Genomic DNA, 16596 nt, shown 5'->3' on the forward strand with positions numbered 1-16596 from the left:
CTTGCGTCTGATGAAGCGGGCATTCACCCACGAAAGCTTATGCTCCAATACTTCTGTTAGTCTTAAAGGTGCCACAGGACCCTCTGCTTTTCTCTAACATGCTAATACTGCAGCCAGAGAATCAATTGAGTGTATGTGATAGAACTAGATGCCACTTCGTGATCTAGCATTACGAAAATGAACGCACTTGCTTTTTCTTGGAGGAAGCCGCTTTTACCACAGACCATAACTCCTGAATTAGTCCTGGCTAAAAAAAGTCCACATTTTGGTTCTTTAGATTTATAATTGTTGTTTTGTGTTGTGTAGTTTTCTTTAATTAAAAAAACTATCCTTTTAACATTTTTGCATGAAAAGGGGCAATTGGACTAAATTGATACTGGCTGTAACTTCAGTGAAGTATGTATATCACTAGTTACTTCAGGGATGAATATGGCCCATTGACTTGAAAGATTTAAATTCCCTTGTAAAGAGGGGGGAGAAGTAGGAAATGTTTAAAACTCAATAATATTTGGCCAGCATGCTTAGTTCCTTGGGCTGGCTTTGAACAAGATTTGACTTAAAGGTTTCTATTTGTATTGCATTTGAGTAACATCTAAAAAAATCCCTATGCATTCAAGAAAAAGCATCAGAACTATAACTTTGCTGAAGTCTAATCTCTGTGCCTGCATTTCAGGAGAAGAAATTGTATTTCACTTCTGCAGAACAGCTCAGCCCAAACTACCTGCTGGAAATTGCACAGCTACATTCTGTGAGCTGACGTCATGCAACATACGATCCCAGTACTTTGCTGCCATTGGCTGAAGTGCTGTCTCCATTCAGAAATTAGTTTTTCCAACGGACTCTGATTTGGGATTGGGGTTGAGTTTAGAAAGCAGGTTGTGAAGGAGCTTGGGGTTGTTAACGAGCAAGCTTTAGCAAAACCATGCTAGTATAAAAAATAGCTCTTGCCCATGCATGAGTAAGAGCCTGAAGAGAAGCTTTGTGTGGCTCGAAAGCTTCTCTCTCACCAACAGAAGCTGGTCCAATAAAAGATATTGCCTTTCCCACCCTGCGATGCATGCCAGGCAGTCACTGAAGTCTGGATCTAATCTCAGTAACTCACTGATGCAGGGGAAGAAATGTCTTGTTCAGTTGCAGCATTGGATTTTGGAAATGAGGTGTTAGTTGAAGGTGTTCTGAAGAATTTGTGTGTGTTTTGTTTCCCTGGTGCTAAACATTTTCATGCTTTAATAAGAGAAATAGAAACAAAGCACTGTCATTTGAGAGCTGACTGCTTTCATGTCTCAGGAAAAAAATAGTTTGTGGCCCTGATTCTGATCTTACTGCAGCATAACTCGGTTGACTTAGTGGATTTACTCTTCTCTCTCACCAGTGTGAGATCAGATTTGTGCCCCAGGAATAGACTGTGGAAAGAGAGACCGCTCCATATTCAAGGAAGTTTTGTATTCTGCACACCCTACACTCCACAGTTTTCATTTCCTTTTTATCCTCACTTTATTGTAGGCTTTTAACTCAGTATTTTGTTTGTCAGGTATAGTTTTATGAAACTAGACTTTAAGGTCCTCCACAAATTGGTATTGAAGGCTAAAGCCTTATTTTTATTTACTTTTCACACATAGATCTACCACAGAACTTCCTCTAGTTATACTGCTGTTAGTTTTCATCAGTATCCACACACCATTTTAAGATCACTTATGTAATTCTGTAATTTTTCACTGTACAAATGCTGTAAAAGTATCAGTGTGGTAGCTGCTTCACTACTCCAATACATTTGGAGTAAAAGGCACTTGCTAAACCTGTAAATTAAAAGCCTCTATCCCATTGCTCATCGTTCTAGTTTGCAGAGCCTAAAATATTTTTACATTCAGCACTTGGTTCAGGTAGATTACAGTACTGTCAGGCTGAAAAAGTCAAGCAAGAAATATTAAAGGATTTTGGCATTTAACCATATTACATGCTCTGGGTAAACTGAGAGTGGGACTATTCACTTGAGTAGGGGTTGTAGGACCAGGCTCCAACTAACTTCAGTCGAATCCTTTGTGTGACTGAGTTACAGGGTTAGGTCCCAGATTCTCTCGAAACAAAACGCCCAATCCTGCAAACACTTATACAATAGAACTACCTGCTTCACTTCAATGAGATGATGCTCCTGAAAAAAGGCTACTCACATGAGTAAGGGTTTACAGTGTTATGCCCAAAGTCTGTTGCCTCTCCGTTTTTTCCTATGTTACATATTTCACTCAAATATCGCTGACCGTAGAATAACATCACCAAGCAGGCAAGCTTGTGATGCTAAGAACTGATGTTTATCTGGCATAGGGAAGAAGGGGAAGTCCAAATCATAGCAGGGAGACTAGTGCAACATCTCTACAGTTGTACAGAGCTCTTTAGCTCCCCTGGAGTGCAGCTCTTTGTTAAAGATCCCAGGGCTCTGAAGCACTGGTTCTCAACTTTTCCAGACTACTGTACCCCAAGTTTCACCTCACTTTAAAAACTACTTGCTTACAAAATCAGCCATAAAAATACAGAAGTGTCACAGCACACTATTACTGAAAACTTGCTGGCGTTCTCATTTTTATCATTTAATTATAAAATCAATTGGAATATAAATATTGTACTTATATTTCAGTGTGATACTTGTGAGCCTTGTCTGAAGCCCGAGCCTCAGGTGGCAGGGCTGAAGCATGTAACTTAACTTCATGGGGCCCCAGGCAGTCGCCATGCTGGCCCTGTATTTGCAATCCCCCTAAACCTGACCTGTGACCACCCCCACCTGGGAGCTACAACCTTCAGATTGAGAAACACTGATCTTCCAGGGAGTTGAGTACCCATCTAGACCTTTGTGTACCCCCAGGGGTACACGTACCCCTCGCTGAAAACCATTGCTCTGAACAGAATAAAACTGCAAAATAGCTCCCTAGTGCGCAAACAAGCAACATACCTAGCAGCCTGCAAAGATTGGGATCTGATCCTGCAAACCATCCATGTGCAGAGGATCATATTCTAAAGGGCTGTCTACATGAAGATTTAGTTTGTGACAAGCTGGGGTGTGAATCTACCCCACACTTGCTTGCCACACACTAAATGTCTATCCCGCTTTGAAACAGGACTAGATTAAAGCACACTAGCAAACTGTTAGTGCATGTCAGCAGGGTGCTTATGGACAAGTAGTGCATGGCAAGCTAGTGCAAGGTAAATTCACACCCCAGCTTGTCACAAACTAAATGGTCTTTTAGAGGAACCCTAAGAAGAAGCCCTTTGTCATGCACAAACTTCCTCCCATGGCAGTTTTTTTCCCTTTGATGTAGCAGTACAGTATCCGTAACATCTGAAGTAATCAATGCTATGTAGAAAAACAATGCACTTTCATGAAATTTTAACTGAGACACAGAAATGATAGTGTCAATTGTATTTATTTCTCTTTATATAACTTCCCAATTTAAGCCTACTGATGTGTGGGATCAGTAGATGTGAAGAAACAAATTTGGGGCAAATTCTGTCTCCTTCCTGGTGAGTAGGAAGGACTCCTGCTCTGTCTGGACAGGTCTGGTTCATTCCCACAGGAAGTTCAGATACAGTGACTTAAAAAAACCCCACCTGCACTGGTTTCTCTACACTACAGCTTCCAACGATGGAGCTGCACTAATGCAGTGGTGGAGAATCTTAAGCTAAAGCTGAGAATGGACATGATCTTCATGTGTAAAGATCAGCTCTGCCAGAATGGTAACCCCCAACATCATATTTTGTCTGTGGTATATAGGGTGACCAGACAGCAAGTGTGAAAAATCGGGACGGGGGTGGGGGGTAATAGGAGCCTATATAAGAAAAAGACCCAAAAATCAGGACTGTCCCTATAAAATCGGGACATCTGGTCACCCTAGTGGTATAAGACAGACGGAGGAAAAATTACCACCAGCATTGCAATGTTCTTGCGAGGGCCCCCGCATTTGACTTGTGAGGTCCCATGAAATCATACCTACCTGGCATGATTACAGGGTTCTTTTTATTTGTTTTTTTTTAAAAAAACACTGCAGTGCAAAGAGCTAGAGCCTCCTGTGCTTGCTTAGTTGGTATAGGTTTGTTAAAACTATGGAAAGTTCTGGAACAGATCTAGAGTAGCAATTTTTGAATCTTTTATTCTGACCTAGTATTGAAGGCAGATGTTAGCGACTGAATTCTAAGCATTGTCTACACTTCTTTGTAGTTCATTTAGAGCATGCGTGGCAGAAATATCCAAATGTGAGTTTAGAAAGAAACTGTGACTGTACCTTTTTTCTTTTTTTCTTTTTTTTTCTTTTTTTTTTTTTTTATTCCGAAGTTTTACTGAACAAAGACTTTGTGGATAAAATAACAGCCAGTTCAACTTTAGTAGTCAGAAAACAAAGCAGAATCATAGGGTTTCCAATATACTCCTGACTTCAGTGATACTCTGGTTTTACATTGCTGTAACTGAAATCAGAATTTAGCTCCTAGAGCAATGGTCCCCAAACCTTTTATCTCATGCCCCTCCCATACCCCTGTCCGCGCCTCCGAGCTGGGGCCGGGAGCAGGGCCGCAACTCTGGGGGAGAGGGGTGGGTCCAGACAGGGGTAAGGGAGCCAAGCCTGGGGCCACAGCTGGGACTGGGCCAGGAGTGGAGTCGGGGGCCTGGAGCTGGTAGCCAGGAGCAGAGCTGGGTGGTGCTCCCTCCCTGCCCCCTGTGGGGGCTGGCCCGGGCCCCAGCCACGCTCCCCAAAATGTTCCTCAGCATCCCCCTGGAGGGGCATGCCCCCCAGTTTGGGGACTTCTGTCCTAGAGGCTGCTTCAAGCAAGGAGGTAGACTAAGGCAAGAACTTAATTCATTCTCAGTAGTACCTGTATACCATCTTAAAGGGCCGCACAACCTTAACTACCATGGTTATCAATCAGGGGGCCACATTTAAATCTAGTAGAAGCAAATAACTTCAGTTAGGCCAGTGGAATTGCACCCTCCTTATACAAGATCTGATATTGGTCCTCTAGACTCATGCACACCTGGACATTCCCAGCTGAACCACAAAAAGAACCTGTATGCTGCAGCTTTAACATTCAGTACCACAGAATGAATGCTACTATCTGAATCAGGTGCTTGGTCAGTAACTCCAGAGTGTGAATGTCTGGGTCAAGGTTCAGGTTAGTTTAGTTTGGCTTGGTTGAGTACTTGCTGGTTTCTCCAAGAACAGTGAAGCTACTGTGTGTTGGATCCTCAACATGAAATGGCATTTGAAACTGCAGTTAGAGCACAGTTGTTGTTGTTTTTTCAATGTGGGAGGTGTGGTTCAGAGGGGAACAGATGAATGGCTCTAAGCAATGCATCTCTCAACGTCAAGTCACTCTGCACTTGAACTAGAGATGAAATTTTTTTGTATCTAGCGATCATAATTGCATTCCTGCCTGGCACCAGATTGCAATTCTTAATGCAAGTGCATGCAGTCTTGCATTGCTATATTCAGTACTTTGTGAAGCATACCTTCTGGAGGCTGTGTAATCTAGGCGTGGGAGCATGTGGTGTGTCTACACTGTAACAATAAACCCACAGCAGTGCGTCTCAGAGCCTGGGTCAACTGACTTGGGCTTGCGCTAAGGGGCTAAAAATAGCAGTGTAGATCAGTGCTTCTCAAGTCGGGCCGCCGCTTGTTCAGGGAAAGCCCCTGGCGGTCCGGGCCGGTTTGTTTACCTGCCACGTCCGCAGGTTCGGCCGATTGCGGCTCCCACTGGCCATTGTTCGCCACTCCAGGCCAATGCGGGCTGTGGGAACCTGCGGACGCGGCAGGTAAACAAACCGGCCCGGACCGCCAGGGGCTTTCCCTGAACAAGCGGCGGACCGGCTTTGAGAAGCACTGGTGTAGATGTTCCTGCTCAGGCTCTGAGATCCAGCCCCCTCACCAGGTTTCAGAGTTCAAGCAGGAATGTCTATCCTACTATTTTTAGCTCTGTACCAGGAGCCTGAGTCAGTTGACTAGGGGTCTGAGACTTGATGCCATGGGTGTGGTGTCCCTTTTGTGCTGCAATGTAGTTGTATCCATGGAGAGTTGTGCTCCCTTGTGACATGGCCTCTACTCCTTACAGTTCAAAGGGGAAGCTTGACAATCTAGACTGTGACTAGCCCAGCACCAGTTTACTCCCTTGCTCCTCTCCTCGCTCCTCATTCCCTATTGTATACCAAAGTATGGGGCAATGGTTGCAGTCCTTGTGTTGCTAGTGCGGAGTGAAGTCTAGCTGAGGTTCAGACTAGTACTCTCCTCTTTTCACCAGTCAGCAAAGTTGATCTGTCGGAGGAGGAGGGCACATTTACTCTTCAAAAGCGATGGCAATGGCCACAGGTCCTCTGAGGACTGTAGCTGTTACACAGCTACACACTCACTCGCTCACTCACTCACTTTCTAGGTTGTGACCTAAGCCACAGTCAAGCCCTCAGTATTTTGCTTGGAGCGGTGAACAGTTAAATTATCCTAGTTATTGTGATTATTGTCTTGACTCCTCTTACCAAGAACTACCACTTCCTGTGAATTTCCCACTTGTTCCATTTAGAGACTGGATAGTTATTTTGGAGCCCATCTCACTTCTTTTTGGCATATGTTGTACTAGTATAATGGGCTTTAATAACTTACGAATTCCATACATTTTGGAGAAAAAACACATCCATACTCAAGCTGCCAGTTCTCTCCCATTAGTCACTGATGGGTTTCTATAACATTTCCTTTGCCTTGCCTTATGTATGTTTCACTTCTGGCTTTTGTTAACTAAAATATCTTGACTGTTAACTTCTTGAAGTTTTAGTGATATAAGCCAGAAAATTAAATGGGAAAAAAATCTGTTTTTTGTTTTTCAGCTCTTCCTCCAAAGCCCCCAAAACCGATGACTCCGGTCAACACAAATGGAATAAAAGACAATTCCAGTTTCTCCTTGCAGGATGCAGAGTGGTACTGGGGGGATATTTCAAGGTAAAGAATGTTTACTGCTGGACTAGAATGAGCCTTTTTAAGCTAGGAGTACTTGTGGCACCTTAGAGACTAACAAATTTATTTGAGCATAAGCTTTCGTGGGCTGTATCCCACTTCTTGCTCAAATAAATTTGTTAGTCTCTAAGGTGCCACAAGTACTCCTGTTCTTTTTGCGGATACAGACCAACACGGCTGCTACTCTGAAACCTTTTTAAGCTGTGCTCCCTTTGAGCCTGTATATGCTCAGACAACATCTCACTTCAAGTGCTCTGCAAAATCTGGGCCTGAATGCAGTTCCTGAAGTGTATGTTAAAGTATTCTGCTGAATTGGGAACTGAGTGTGTTTAATGTGTTCTGCTATGGTTATTGTTCTAGAACAGTAGTTCCCAATCTTGTGGCCACAATTGTTTTCTTGAATTAATGATTCTTTCTACAAAATCTTAAGATTTAAAAAAAAAAAACAACCCCTTTCTAGCCTTTCTGGTTGTGAAACAAAGCTGTTCTGAATGTACTGGCTTCAGTTATTAGATGTATTAAACATAGCATTTGGGAATGAGCAATTCATGAAACTTTCAGTAAGTGTGTGTCTTTTATGTAAAGAATAAAACCAATAAATTAAATATGCTAGAGCTGAGAATAAAACAAGAATGTGAGATGCTGTTTTGGATTGCTGTTTGCTTCGTAGCTGAATTGTCTAGCAAAAGATTTCATTAGCCCCACTAGCTTCTTAGAGCTTTAACAGAAGAAAAAAGATCCGGATTGTGTCACCCTTACATTTTAGTACCTTACTCAAGTAACCCCATTTAGATCAGTTTGAGGGGATAGCACAATTCAGGCCCTTAATGAACAGTGGCAAAACCTGATCACAAAACCCAGTGGTCTTGATTCTGTTACCGTAAATCACTTTTACGGTAGTATTACTACACTGACCTAATGGCATTGCTCCTGATTTACCAGAATAAATGATCTCTGGATGAGACCCAGTATATACAGTTTTGCAGGAATAGCTTTATATATACACTTTATCAGTTCATTTCATTTTCTTTTACAAAATACAACCCACAAATATATTTCATCAGTTGTCAATCCAGCCACCTTGGGCAACAGATGGGCTTTTCATTGCGCCCTAAAAGCCATCAGACATTTATTCCATTGGACTGAGGACTGGAGAATAAGTTAGGGATCTTCCACAATGAACTCCATCTCCAGCCCCTTGGGCATTACTAGAGAATGAAAGCTCAAGCATCCTAGCCATTCTCAACTGTTGGAGACATGGAGAGGCCATCTCTGAGATGTGTAAGGCCCAAGCCATAAAGGGTTCTGTGGCAACAATTTCCCCTTTTCTCAGATACCATTCATATCTGTAATGGAAATTGTTCTTTTGAAAGAGATTCTCCATCCAGGATAGTTAAATGCCAACGAAGAAAACTTATAGAGAATGAAAATAAGATCTTACAGCAATATCTGAATTAAAACATCCATTATGATTCCTTTTAAAATGTAGGTATATTGCCTGCATCTCATGAGTGGTGGTGAGGATACAGGAGAGAGGTGCTCTCAATCAAATAGATAAAGTGTATGTTTGTAACTTGCCTCTGAGATCCTTGTGTGAAAGATGCTATAAAGGACAAAAACAACAAGGAGTCTGGTGGCACCTTAAAGACTAACAGATTTATTTGAGCATGAGCTTTCGTGAGTAAAAAAGCTCATGCTCAAATAAATCTGTTAGTCCTTAAGGTGCCACCAGACTCCTTGTTGTTTTTGTAGATACAGACTGACACGGCTACCCCCTGATATAAAGGACAAGGTATTAGTTTTGTAAGTAAAGCGTGGTATGTAATTTTGGGTGGAATGAGTTTCCTGAAAGTTTAACTAACACTCTTAGCTCAAACATTTCATTTGAAATGCTTATGGCTCTTACCCATTCCATAAAAGCCTCTTCCATTTAATTAAAAGAATAAACCCTAAATTTCTTCTCTCACAACAGTTGAAACTTAGGAGTAATTCCACTGGAATTAGTGGCATTACAGTAGTTATAAAACTGCTGTAAAAGAAATACCTGAATCAAACACCTAATTGACCTTGAGACTAGAACTGTGCTATAGTGTGGATACTTTTCTGACACAACTTCTGTGAATGACCATATTAGTGCCAGTTTCTTAAAGGACCAGAAGTGCCTTCACAAAAGTCACCTGTTTCCAGTTTGGATTTAAATGTGAGCAGATTCCAGTGAGAGGTTTTGAACTTGGTGATTTCTCTGAGACACAGCTGCTACTGTTGTTATACATAACCTTCTTCCTAAACAGCAGTTAAGTGCAGCTGCTGGTTTTTGCTAAAAGTAAATAAGTTCAAACCGGTCTAAGATAGCCTTAAAGGCTGAACAGAAATATTATCCCTATGCGTATCCTAAATCTGAAATAAGAGAATTTGAAAAGCAAACATTCAATCCTCAGATTGCAGTTGATTTTGAAGGGAAAACAGAAAGGAAACCTAATTTCTTACGCACCCTGACACTGATGGCCTCTCTCTGAATGTGTCTATTTTAAAGCAAATCGACTATCTAACACTTCTCATTTATCCTTCTTCCAATCTTTCATTCCTCCAGGGAGGAGGTAAATGACAAATTACGAGACATGCCAGATGGAACATTTCTGGTGCGCGATGCATCAACCAAGATGCAGGGAGACTACACTCTGACATTGCGGTAAGTGTTGGGTATTTTCACTCTCTTGTCTTACCTTGCTTTTAGTAGTCTCACCAATGTCTGTAGATACCACATTAGTATTTACATGAAATGCCCTCAGTTGTTGTCTCCATTGTCTTGGGAACATTTCTCCAGAGATTGCTGATGAGGAGTTTGGAATAAGGAAACAAATGACCAGCTCCTAGAAATTCCATCCCATTTCTTATGCCGAGCCCGGTGCATACTGGGATAGTACTATTTGGATATCTCTGTGATGCAGACATAATCAGTAAAGGTCCTAGTTCTGTATCTCTCTGTGTCTCAGTACTTTGATTTAAGGAGGTTCCGCTAAGCTGGGACACTGCATTTAATGACACCGATTCTGATTGCACAGCAGAGTGAATCTCAGTGCAGAATCTGGTCCGGTATGTTCACAAAATAGTAGGATCAGCTTTCTTCAGAGTTGCCATGTTGTCTTGGAGTTCAAAATCTGCTTCCTTTTGTGAGTTTAAAAATGTACTCTTGTGGCCAAATTCTGCCCTGACTTGCACATTGCACAACCACACTGAAGTTACTGAGGATAATTTTTCTATCCAGTCAGGATTTTGCCTTAAAGTCTAATTAATGGTGGTCTGAATTTTTAACCATATAGACATGTATCTGCAGGAGCCATAAATTAAGAAAGCAGATAAAGGACAGAGCACTGTTTAAATTTTTTGGTAGTAGGGGGAAAAATAAGCAAGCACTTCTAGAAATTGCCAGCAAACACAAACCTGGATAATGTAAAGTCCTGGATTAATTACCCTCTTATAAATCCTTCCAAGGATTTATTTAAGTTTGAGTATCCAGTGTTAGCATCCAACACTTGAGATTGTTTGTTTGATAATCGGTTTGCAAGTACATTTTCATTTGTATAATACTTTGATCTTTCCTGCCTGTATGTCCCTCATTATTCCCTCTTTCTCTAAGAGGGATCTAGGCATCTCCTGACCTTATGTGTTCTTTGGTTTTTTTATTATTATAATTTTTTTGGGTTAGTACTGAGTTTCATATGCCTACTTGCTCACCTTGGCTTTTTTTGCATGGCTGCCTTAAAGAATCCTGAGCATTCCCTTGGAGAATTTCTGGTTAAACTCAGGTCTTAAATACAATAAACTAGTCCCAGAGTGAACACAGGAAGAGATTTACTTTGGGCTTTTCTGCTGCTCAAATAAAACTTGAGGAGACCTTTTCTATTTATTTACTTTTATCCTTTTACATATTAATAAATATTAGATAATTTAGTTACAAAGGTACATATTAGATTGTCTGACTAGCTACAATTATTCATGTGTGTTGCCTTTATGAAAAACTTAGCATGGCTACTCATACCGTATGTGGCGGCTTGTGTGTGTGTCTGCGCACGCGCGCTACCCATGCACACAACAAAACCTCTAAGCTAGTGTATTGCCTTACAGGAAGGGTGGCAACAACAAACTGATAAAGATTTATCATCGGGATGGAAAATACGGTTTTTCTGATCCATTGACATTTAATTCTGTTGTGGAGCTGATTAACCACTACCGTCATGAATCTCTTGCCCAGTACAATCCTAAGCTTGACGTGAAGCTGATGTATCCAGTATCCAGGTATCAACAGGTGAGGTTTCCAGAGAGCCCACTAACTGTTAGCAGATGTGTTTTGTAGTTTTTTCCTTGCCATAAAACTTAGGCTTTTCTATCTAGAGCCTGGATTTTTCACATGAATCATGTGAAAACTCAAAGCCCTTTTATGCTTGAAAATTCAACTTCACATTTTCAAGAACGAAGTAGTGGTTCCAAGAGTGCATGTGGTCTAAAACAATAACCACAAAGTTGGGAGAAGGAGGTCCTGACCTCTACTTTGAGTACTCACACTGACAGTCTTTATAATTCTCCAGCTACGTAAACATTAAATTCTGCTTCACTGCATCCTTATGATGTAGGTAATTGTCATTGCCTGTATTTTACAAGTGGAGAAGCTGAGGCTGAGAGATTTAGTGAATTACATACAGGGCTCTGTGGTCTAGGATGCAAAGCAACTGTTTATGTACAAAATATGTTAAAATCAGTCACTGGCAGAAGTGAGAGTGGCACCTGGCTCCTTGCCCTGTGCTTAGTTCTCTAGATCCTGGGGTTTTAGGCTGACACTTACTCCTTCTCCTCCATGCTATGCAACAGTCTTTTAACGCTGAGCAAAATGTCTCCCAAAGTTGCTGCAGTTTTCCACAAGTTCTGTGAACTCTTGCTTTTAAAACAAACAAACATTTGATCTTTCCTGCCTGCATTATTCCCTCTTTCTCTAAGGGGGATCTAGGCATCTACTGACCTTATGTTGCCTTTGTTGGGTTTTTTATTATAATTTTTGGTTTAGTTCTGAGTTCCATATTCCTAGTTGCTTTCTTTATAGACTGTGAAACTTATTTTTTGCTTTGTCAGACTAGATCTCTCTTCTATATTTCTAGAAGCCTGATGTAAAAATTGCTGCATAATTGATCACAGAAATATGCACATTTACTAGGTTGACAAGGAACAGTGCTTGGAGAAACTACTTTGCCTAAAGAATTACCTTCTTTCTTTCCTGATATACACAGGATCAGTTGGTGAAAGAAGATAACATAGATGCAGTAGGTAAAAAGCTTCAGGAATACCACTCTCAGTATCAGGACAAGAGTAAAGAGTATGACAGACTATATGAAGAATACACCAGAACATCACAGGTCAGTTTTCAAAATAATCTTTTGTTGATCATTACAGCAGCTGTCTGAAAAGCTGAACTTCTATCCCTAGTAAGACAGTGAAACAAATTGTTAAAAAAAAAAAAATTTTTTTTTTTAAACACATAAGGAAAACAAAACGTACGCAATAGGTAGCATATTTGTCTTTTCCTTGATTTCAGTTTGGGGCTTTTTTTGGTGTGGGGATGACAATTACAAAGTTAATAAAGGAAATGTGATTGAATGTAGTTTTTCTGTATGAGATACGGCACTGCACTCCTGGAGGAATGGCACAGCCCAGATGAGGGTTTTAAGCTATCACAGACACCATAGCAGCTCCCAGCAAAAAGCAGAACAGTCAGAAGTGATGCTGTTCTATACAGTGCCTGCACCACAGATCTCTTCACTCAGCTGGCTAAGAGAGATTTCCAGGAACTGCATGCCACTGTGTCATCATACAGGGGCCATAAAGTAGGATAGAATCCTAGAACAAGAGGTATCTGGAAGGGCACTACCCTGGTTCTGTGATGTTACATGTTATATAATATCTTGATCAAAATTAGACCTTGGGCTTTACAGTATTGATACCAGCCCAAACAATGCAGTTGCTGTAAAATAAAAGATCTCATCATAACTTTAATATTAGTGCTTCTGGCAACAAAACACAAACAGCTAGAACCAAAAATTTTAATTTCATAGATTCATAGATTCTAGGACTGGAAGGGACCTCGAGAGGTCATCGAGTCCAGTCCCCTGCCCGCATGGCAGGACCAAATACTGTCTAGATCTGTGATGGGATTCTCTTTCAAAGAAGCCTAATTACAAGTACTTTTTAACTTGGTAAACCTTGTGGAGGAAGAAGTGGTCTGCTTTCTATGAGACTTTGGCTAAAGTGGGTTGGGTTTTTTCCTCTTCAGTAAAAATCAGACATTACAATAAAAAAAAAAAAAAAAAAAAAAAGTTGAAGGTTTCTTTCTGATGATCAATTTAGGAAGCATAACTGAGTCTTGTGCTTGTAACTTATTTCAGGATGCAAATGACTAAGAATGTTTTTTGGTTTTGGTTTCTTTGTATAGGAAATTCAGATGAAGAGAACTGCAATTGAAGCATTTAATGAAACCATTAAAATATTTGAGGAACAGTGCCACACGCAAGAGCGATACAGCAAAGAATACATTGAAAGATTCCGCAGAGAGGGGAATGAGAAGGAAATCGAACGGTAGGATTTCAAACCATACTTGTGTGTGTGCTCCTTACGTAGACACACTAGTAAAGCTAACAGAAAATTCTGTTAAGCCTTCTTTTATACAATTAAAGAAGTTCAGTATGTTTACTAAAGATTTGTATTCCTTTGTTCAAACAGTTGTGCACTGTAGAGGACAATCCTGCATTTGTTGGGAGGCAGACTGGATGATCTCTGGTCTCTAACTTCTATGAATCTAGATTTTTATAGTGAAGAGCTCTCTTCAGGAAAATGTGAGGTTTAGATGTGTATATTCTTGAAGCTCAAGCAATACTGTCTGGAGAGGGGGAGAAATTAATTCACAGCTAAAACGTGAGCTAAAGAAAAGTTAGCTGATTTCTAACACTCACGTGTAGAGTGAATCTCGGAAATGACTAGCTTGAAAGCACTTGTCACATAATGTGCTCTTGGATGCCCATTTAGAAACTCCCATTGACATTGCTAAGAGTTGCCTGTGCATCGGAGATCAGGATTTGGCCCCAATTCAATGCCTACAAAGGTTCTTTAAACATTTTGAAATTAAGAACAAACTAATATTTGTAAAGCTGAAAACTTCCATAATTTTTTACTACCTCTTTGTTTGACTTTGATTACTGTTGTTGTCAATGAGGGTTTTTTGAGTAGTGGAGACCTGTAGGGAAGGTAGTAGGCACTCTCCAAAGTGTGATTTCTGCCCTGAAAAATGGCCACTTCTGACTTAGCAGACCTTTTCCTTGTATGTTTTCATAGTCTTATGTGCTGAATCTTACAAAAGCAAACGTTTTGTTTTAAATCATAGTAATGCGCAAGAGAGCTGAATTCTGTTCCTCCACAAGCATTAACAAAATTATTTAAAGTTTCGGATACATGGGTTAATCAGTTTTCACTGGAACGTGTGTTGCATAGGGCTTAATTGGGTTGCACAAATGAGGGCATGATTTGTGCTGCAGAATCTCGAACACTGATGTGTGAGAAGGAAATAACCTAGCTTGACTGTCAGATCCCCAGCTGAATTTGCATGGGATACAGTTAAGAGAGAGAGCGAACATCTCTTCACTTGTAAACTGAACATATTTGAAATGGAGACTTGGTAAATCTGGAACCCAACCATCCCAGGAATTAGTGTCACTTTTCAGTGAAAGACCACACTGATTTTTTCCCCCCTACCTGTCAATGGCTATTGGTCTCCTAATGCAGTTTGAATGAGGAGCTGGATATGATCATATTGTAAGTCAATGTGAACTGCATCAAAATTCTCTTCTGTTAAAATCTGATCTTAATGTATGTTAAACCCCACTGTTAGCCATATTTTTGTAATGTAGATTGAATTTCTATCTGGCCGAAGTCCACACAAAAGTTAATGGTTGAGGCTCAAACCTCTATTGCCTGCTAATAGCAAGGTGCAGTTCTTATTGTCAAGCTTTGCCAATACCTAAGCACAGCAAAGTAATGTGATCCCTTCTTAAAACTCTTGATACTTATCAGTTCTTACATAAAAAACTATCCTAGTTTAATTGCCTAAAGTTACTGTGACTTGAGCAACTACCTACTATAAACCAAAAATTCCCCTACTCTGTGTTAAAAATGTTTATAGTGTGCTATAAATGTATGCTGCGCTTAACACATCACAAAGTAAGATGCTATCCCTTTACTAAATAGTCCAGATCTAGAAAGCTTAACAGCAGAGCAGCTTTGCCTATTTTATAGAGTTACACAGTAATAAAATGTCTCCAAACATTTGTGCAGAGTAGATACTAAACTTCCTCTTCTTAGTATAAGCAGTTGCATTTATGTGCAAGGAATACAGTCTCATTCCAGTGTCCTAAATGTTCTTAAGATTTTTGCAAATAAACACAGCTGTAGGTTGCCCTATGGTAAAAGGGCAAGTACGATGGCTAACCTGACCCTCACATGGCATCATCTGAATTGCAATAATATCCTTAGTGTGATTCTACTCTGAAAAGGGACTTTGTAAAAGTGACATTGTGGGACACCCATGCTTCACCCTGACACCAGAACAGTTGTGTCAGTGTGTTTATAAGTAAAGTAAATGAATGTGAGGGAGAAGGGGAGGTTGTTAACTGCCAGGCCTGCAAACCAATTTGAGATCTGAAATTGAGTCAAGCAGGGTTCTTTCCAACTTGCTCATCATTGCCAGCAATAAGTGTCTGCTGCAGGCCAAATCCTGTTGACAGTGACACCTGTGCTAGGGTTGTATTACAGGTTAGAACTTGAGTAAGCAAATCTGAGCATAGAGAAAGAATCCGATCTAGCTCACTCCCAGAGCTATGTTGGCTTTGTCAAGAGTAAAAAAAAAAAATTGTCTTACATTTAGAAACAGATCTTAAAATTTATGACAGGAGCAGATCCAAGGAGTAAGTAGGAAGCATCCTTTTAGTCACTTTTCAGGGTAGAACTGCACTCCGAACAAAATGAAAGCGCTTTACAATAGTAGCCACTACTAAACTGATGGTAACAAAAGAGGAATGTGATATAAAGAAATGTGGCTCTTTGTCTTCCAGTACTGTGTATTAGAGGTAAGCCATTCAATAATACCATTCTTAAGGCTAGAGCAGTATGGACTGATTTTTGTTGTATATTTCTCTCCCTCTTAAACATTACAAATTTATTTACAGAATTATGATGAATTACGAGAAATTAAAATCTCGCCTGGGAGAGATCCATGATAGTAAAATGCGTCTGGAGCAGGATTTGAAGAAACAAGCTCTGGACAATAGGGAAATTGATAAGAAAATGAATAGCATCAAACCCGATCTTATCCAGCTACGCAAGATCAGAGATCAGTATCTTGTGTAAGTAGGCAAGCCCTGTGCACCTCAAAACAATGTCTGTGATTAACTTGGTTAAAGACAGTTGCTATCATTCTGTATATTCATTATACTAATGGGAGTCTGGTCTCCTCTTTATAATCACAGTTGTGTGTGCACTAACAGGAGACTAGACCCGTGATATGAAATGATTGAGTAGCTGGTTA

At 40.4% G+C, this 16596-nt stretch overlaps 1 protein-coding gene across 2 annotated transcripts in view; it reads left to right on the plus strand.

The window, feature by feature from the left end:
- LOC112110541 (phosphatidylinositol 3-kinase regulatory subunit gamma) overlaps positions 1–16596 on the plus strand; it is a 311516-nt gene that overhangs the window by 291373 nt on the left and 3547 nt on the right. For both annotated transcript variants that reach the window (XM_026651964.2, XM_024205596.3), the window contains 6 exons: positions 6851–6962; positions 9568–9666; positions 11103–11283; positions 12257–12382; positions 13456–13598; positions 16238–16414. In XM_026651964.2, the coding sequence (XP_026507749.1) occupies positions 6851–6962; positions 9568–9666; positions 11103–11283; positions 12257–12382; positions 13456–13598; positions 16238–16414 (838 nt within the window). The remainder of the gene's footprint in view (positions 1–6850; positions 6963–9567; positions 9667–11102; positions 11284–12256; positions 12383–13455; positions 13599–16237; positions 16415–16596) is intronic.

The sequence above is a fragment of the Terrapene carolina genome, unplaced genomic scaffold, assembly GCF_002925995.2.
Source record: "Terrapene carolina triunguis isolate 2854851 unplaced genomic scaffold, T_m_triunguis-2.0 Scaffold110, whole genome shotgun sequence".
Taxonomy (NCBI): Eukaryota; Metazoa; Chordata; order Testudines; family Emydidae; genus Terrapene; species Terrapene triunguis.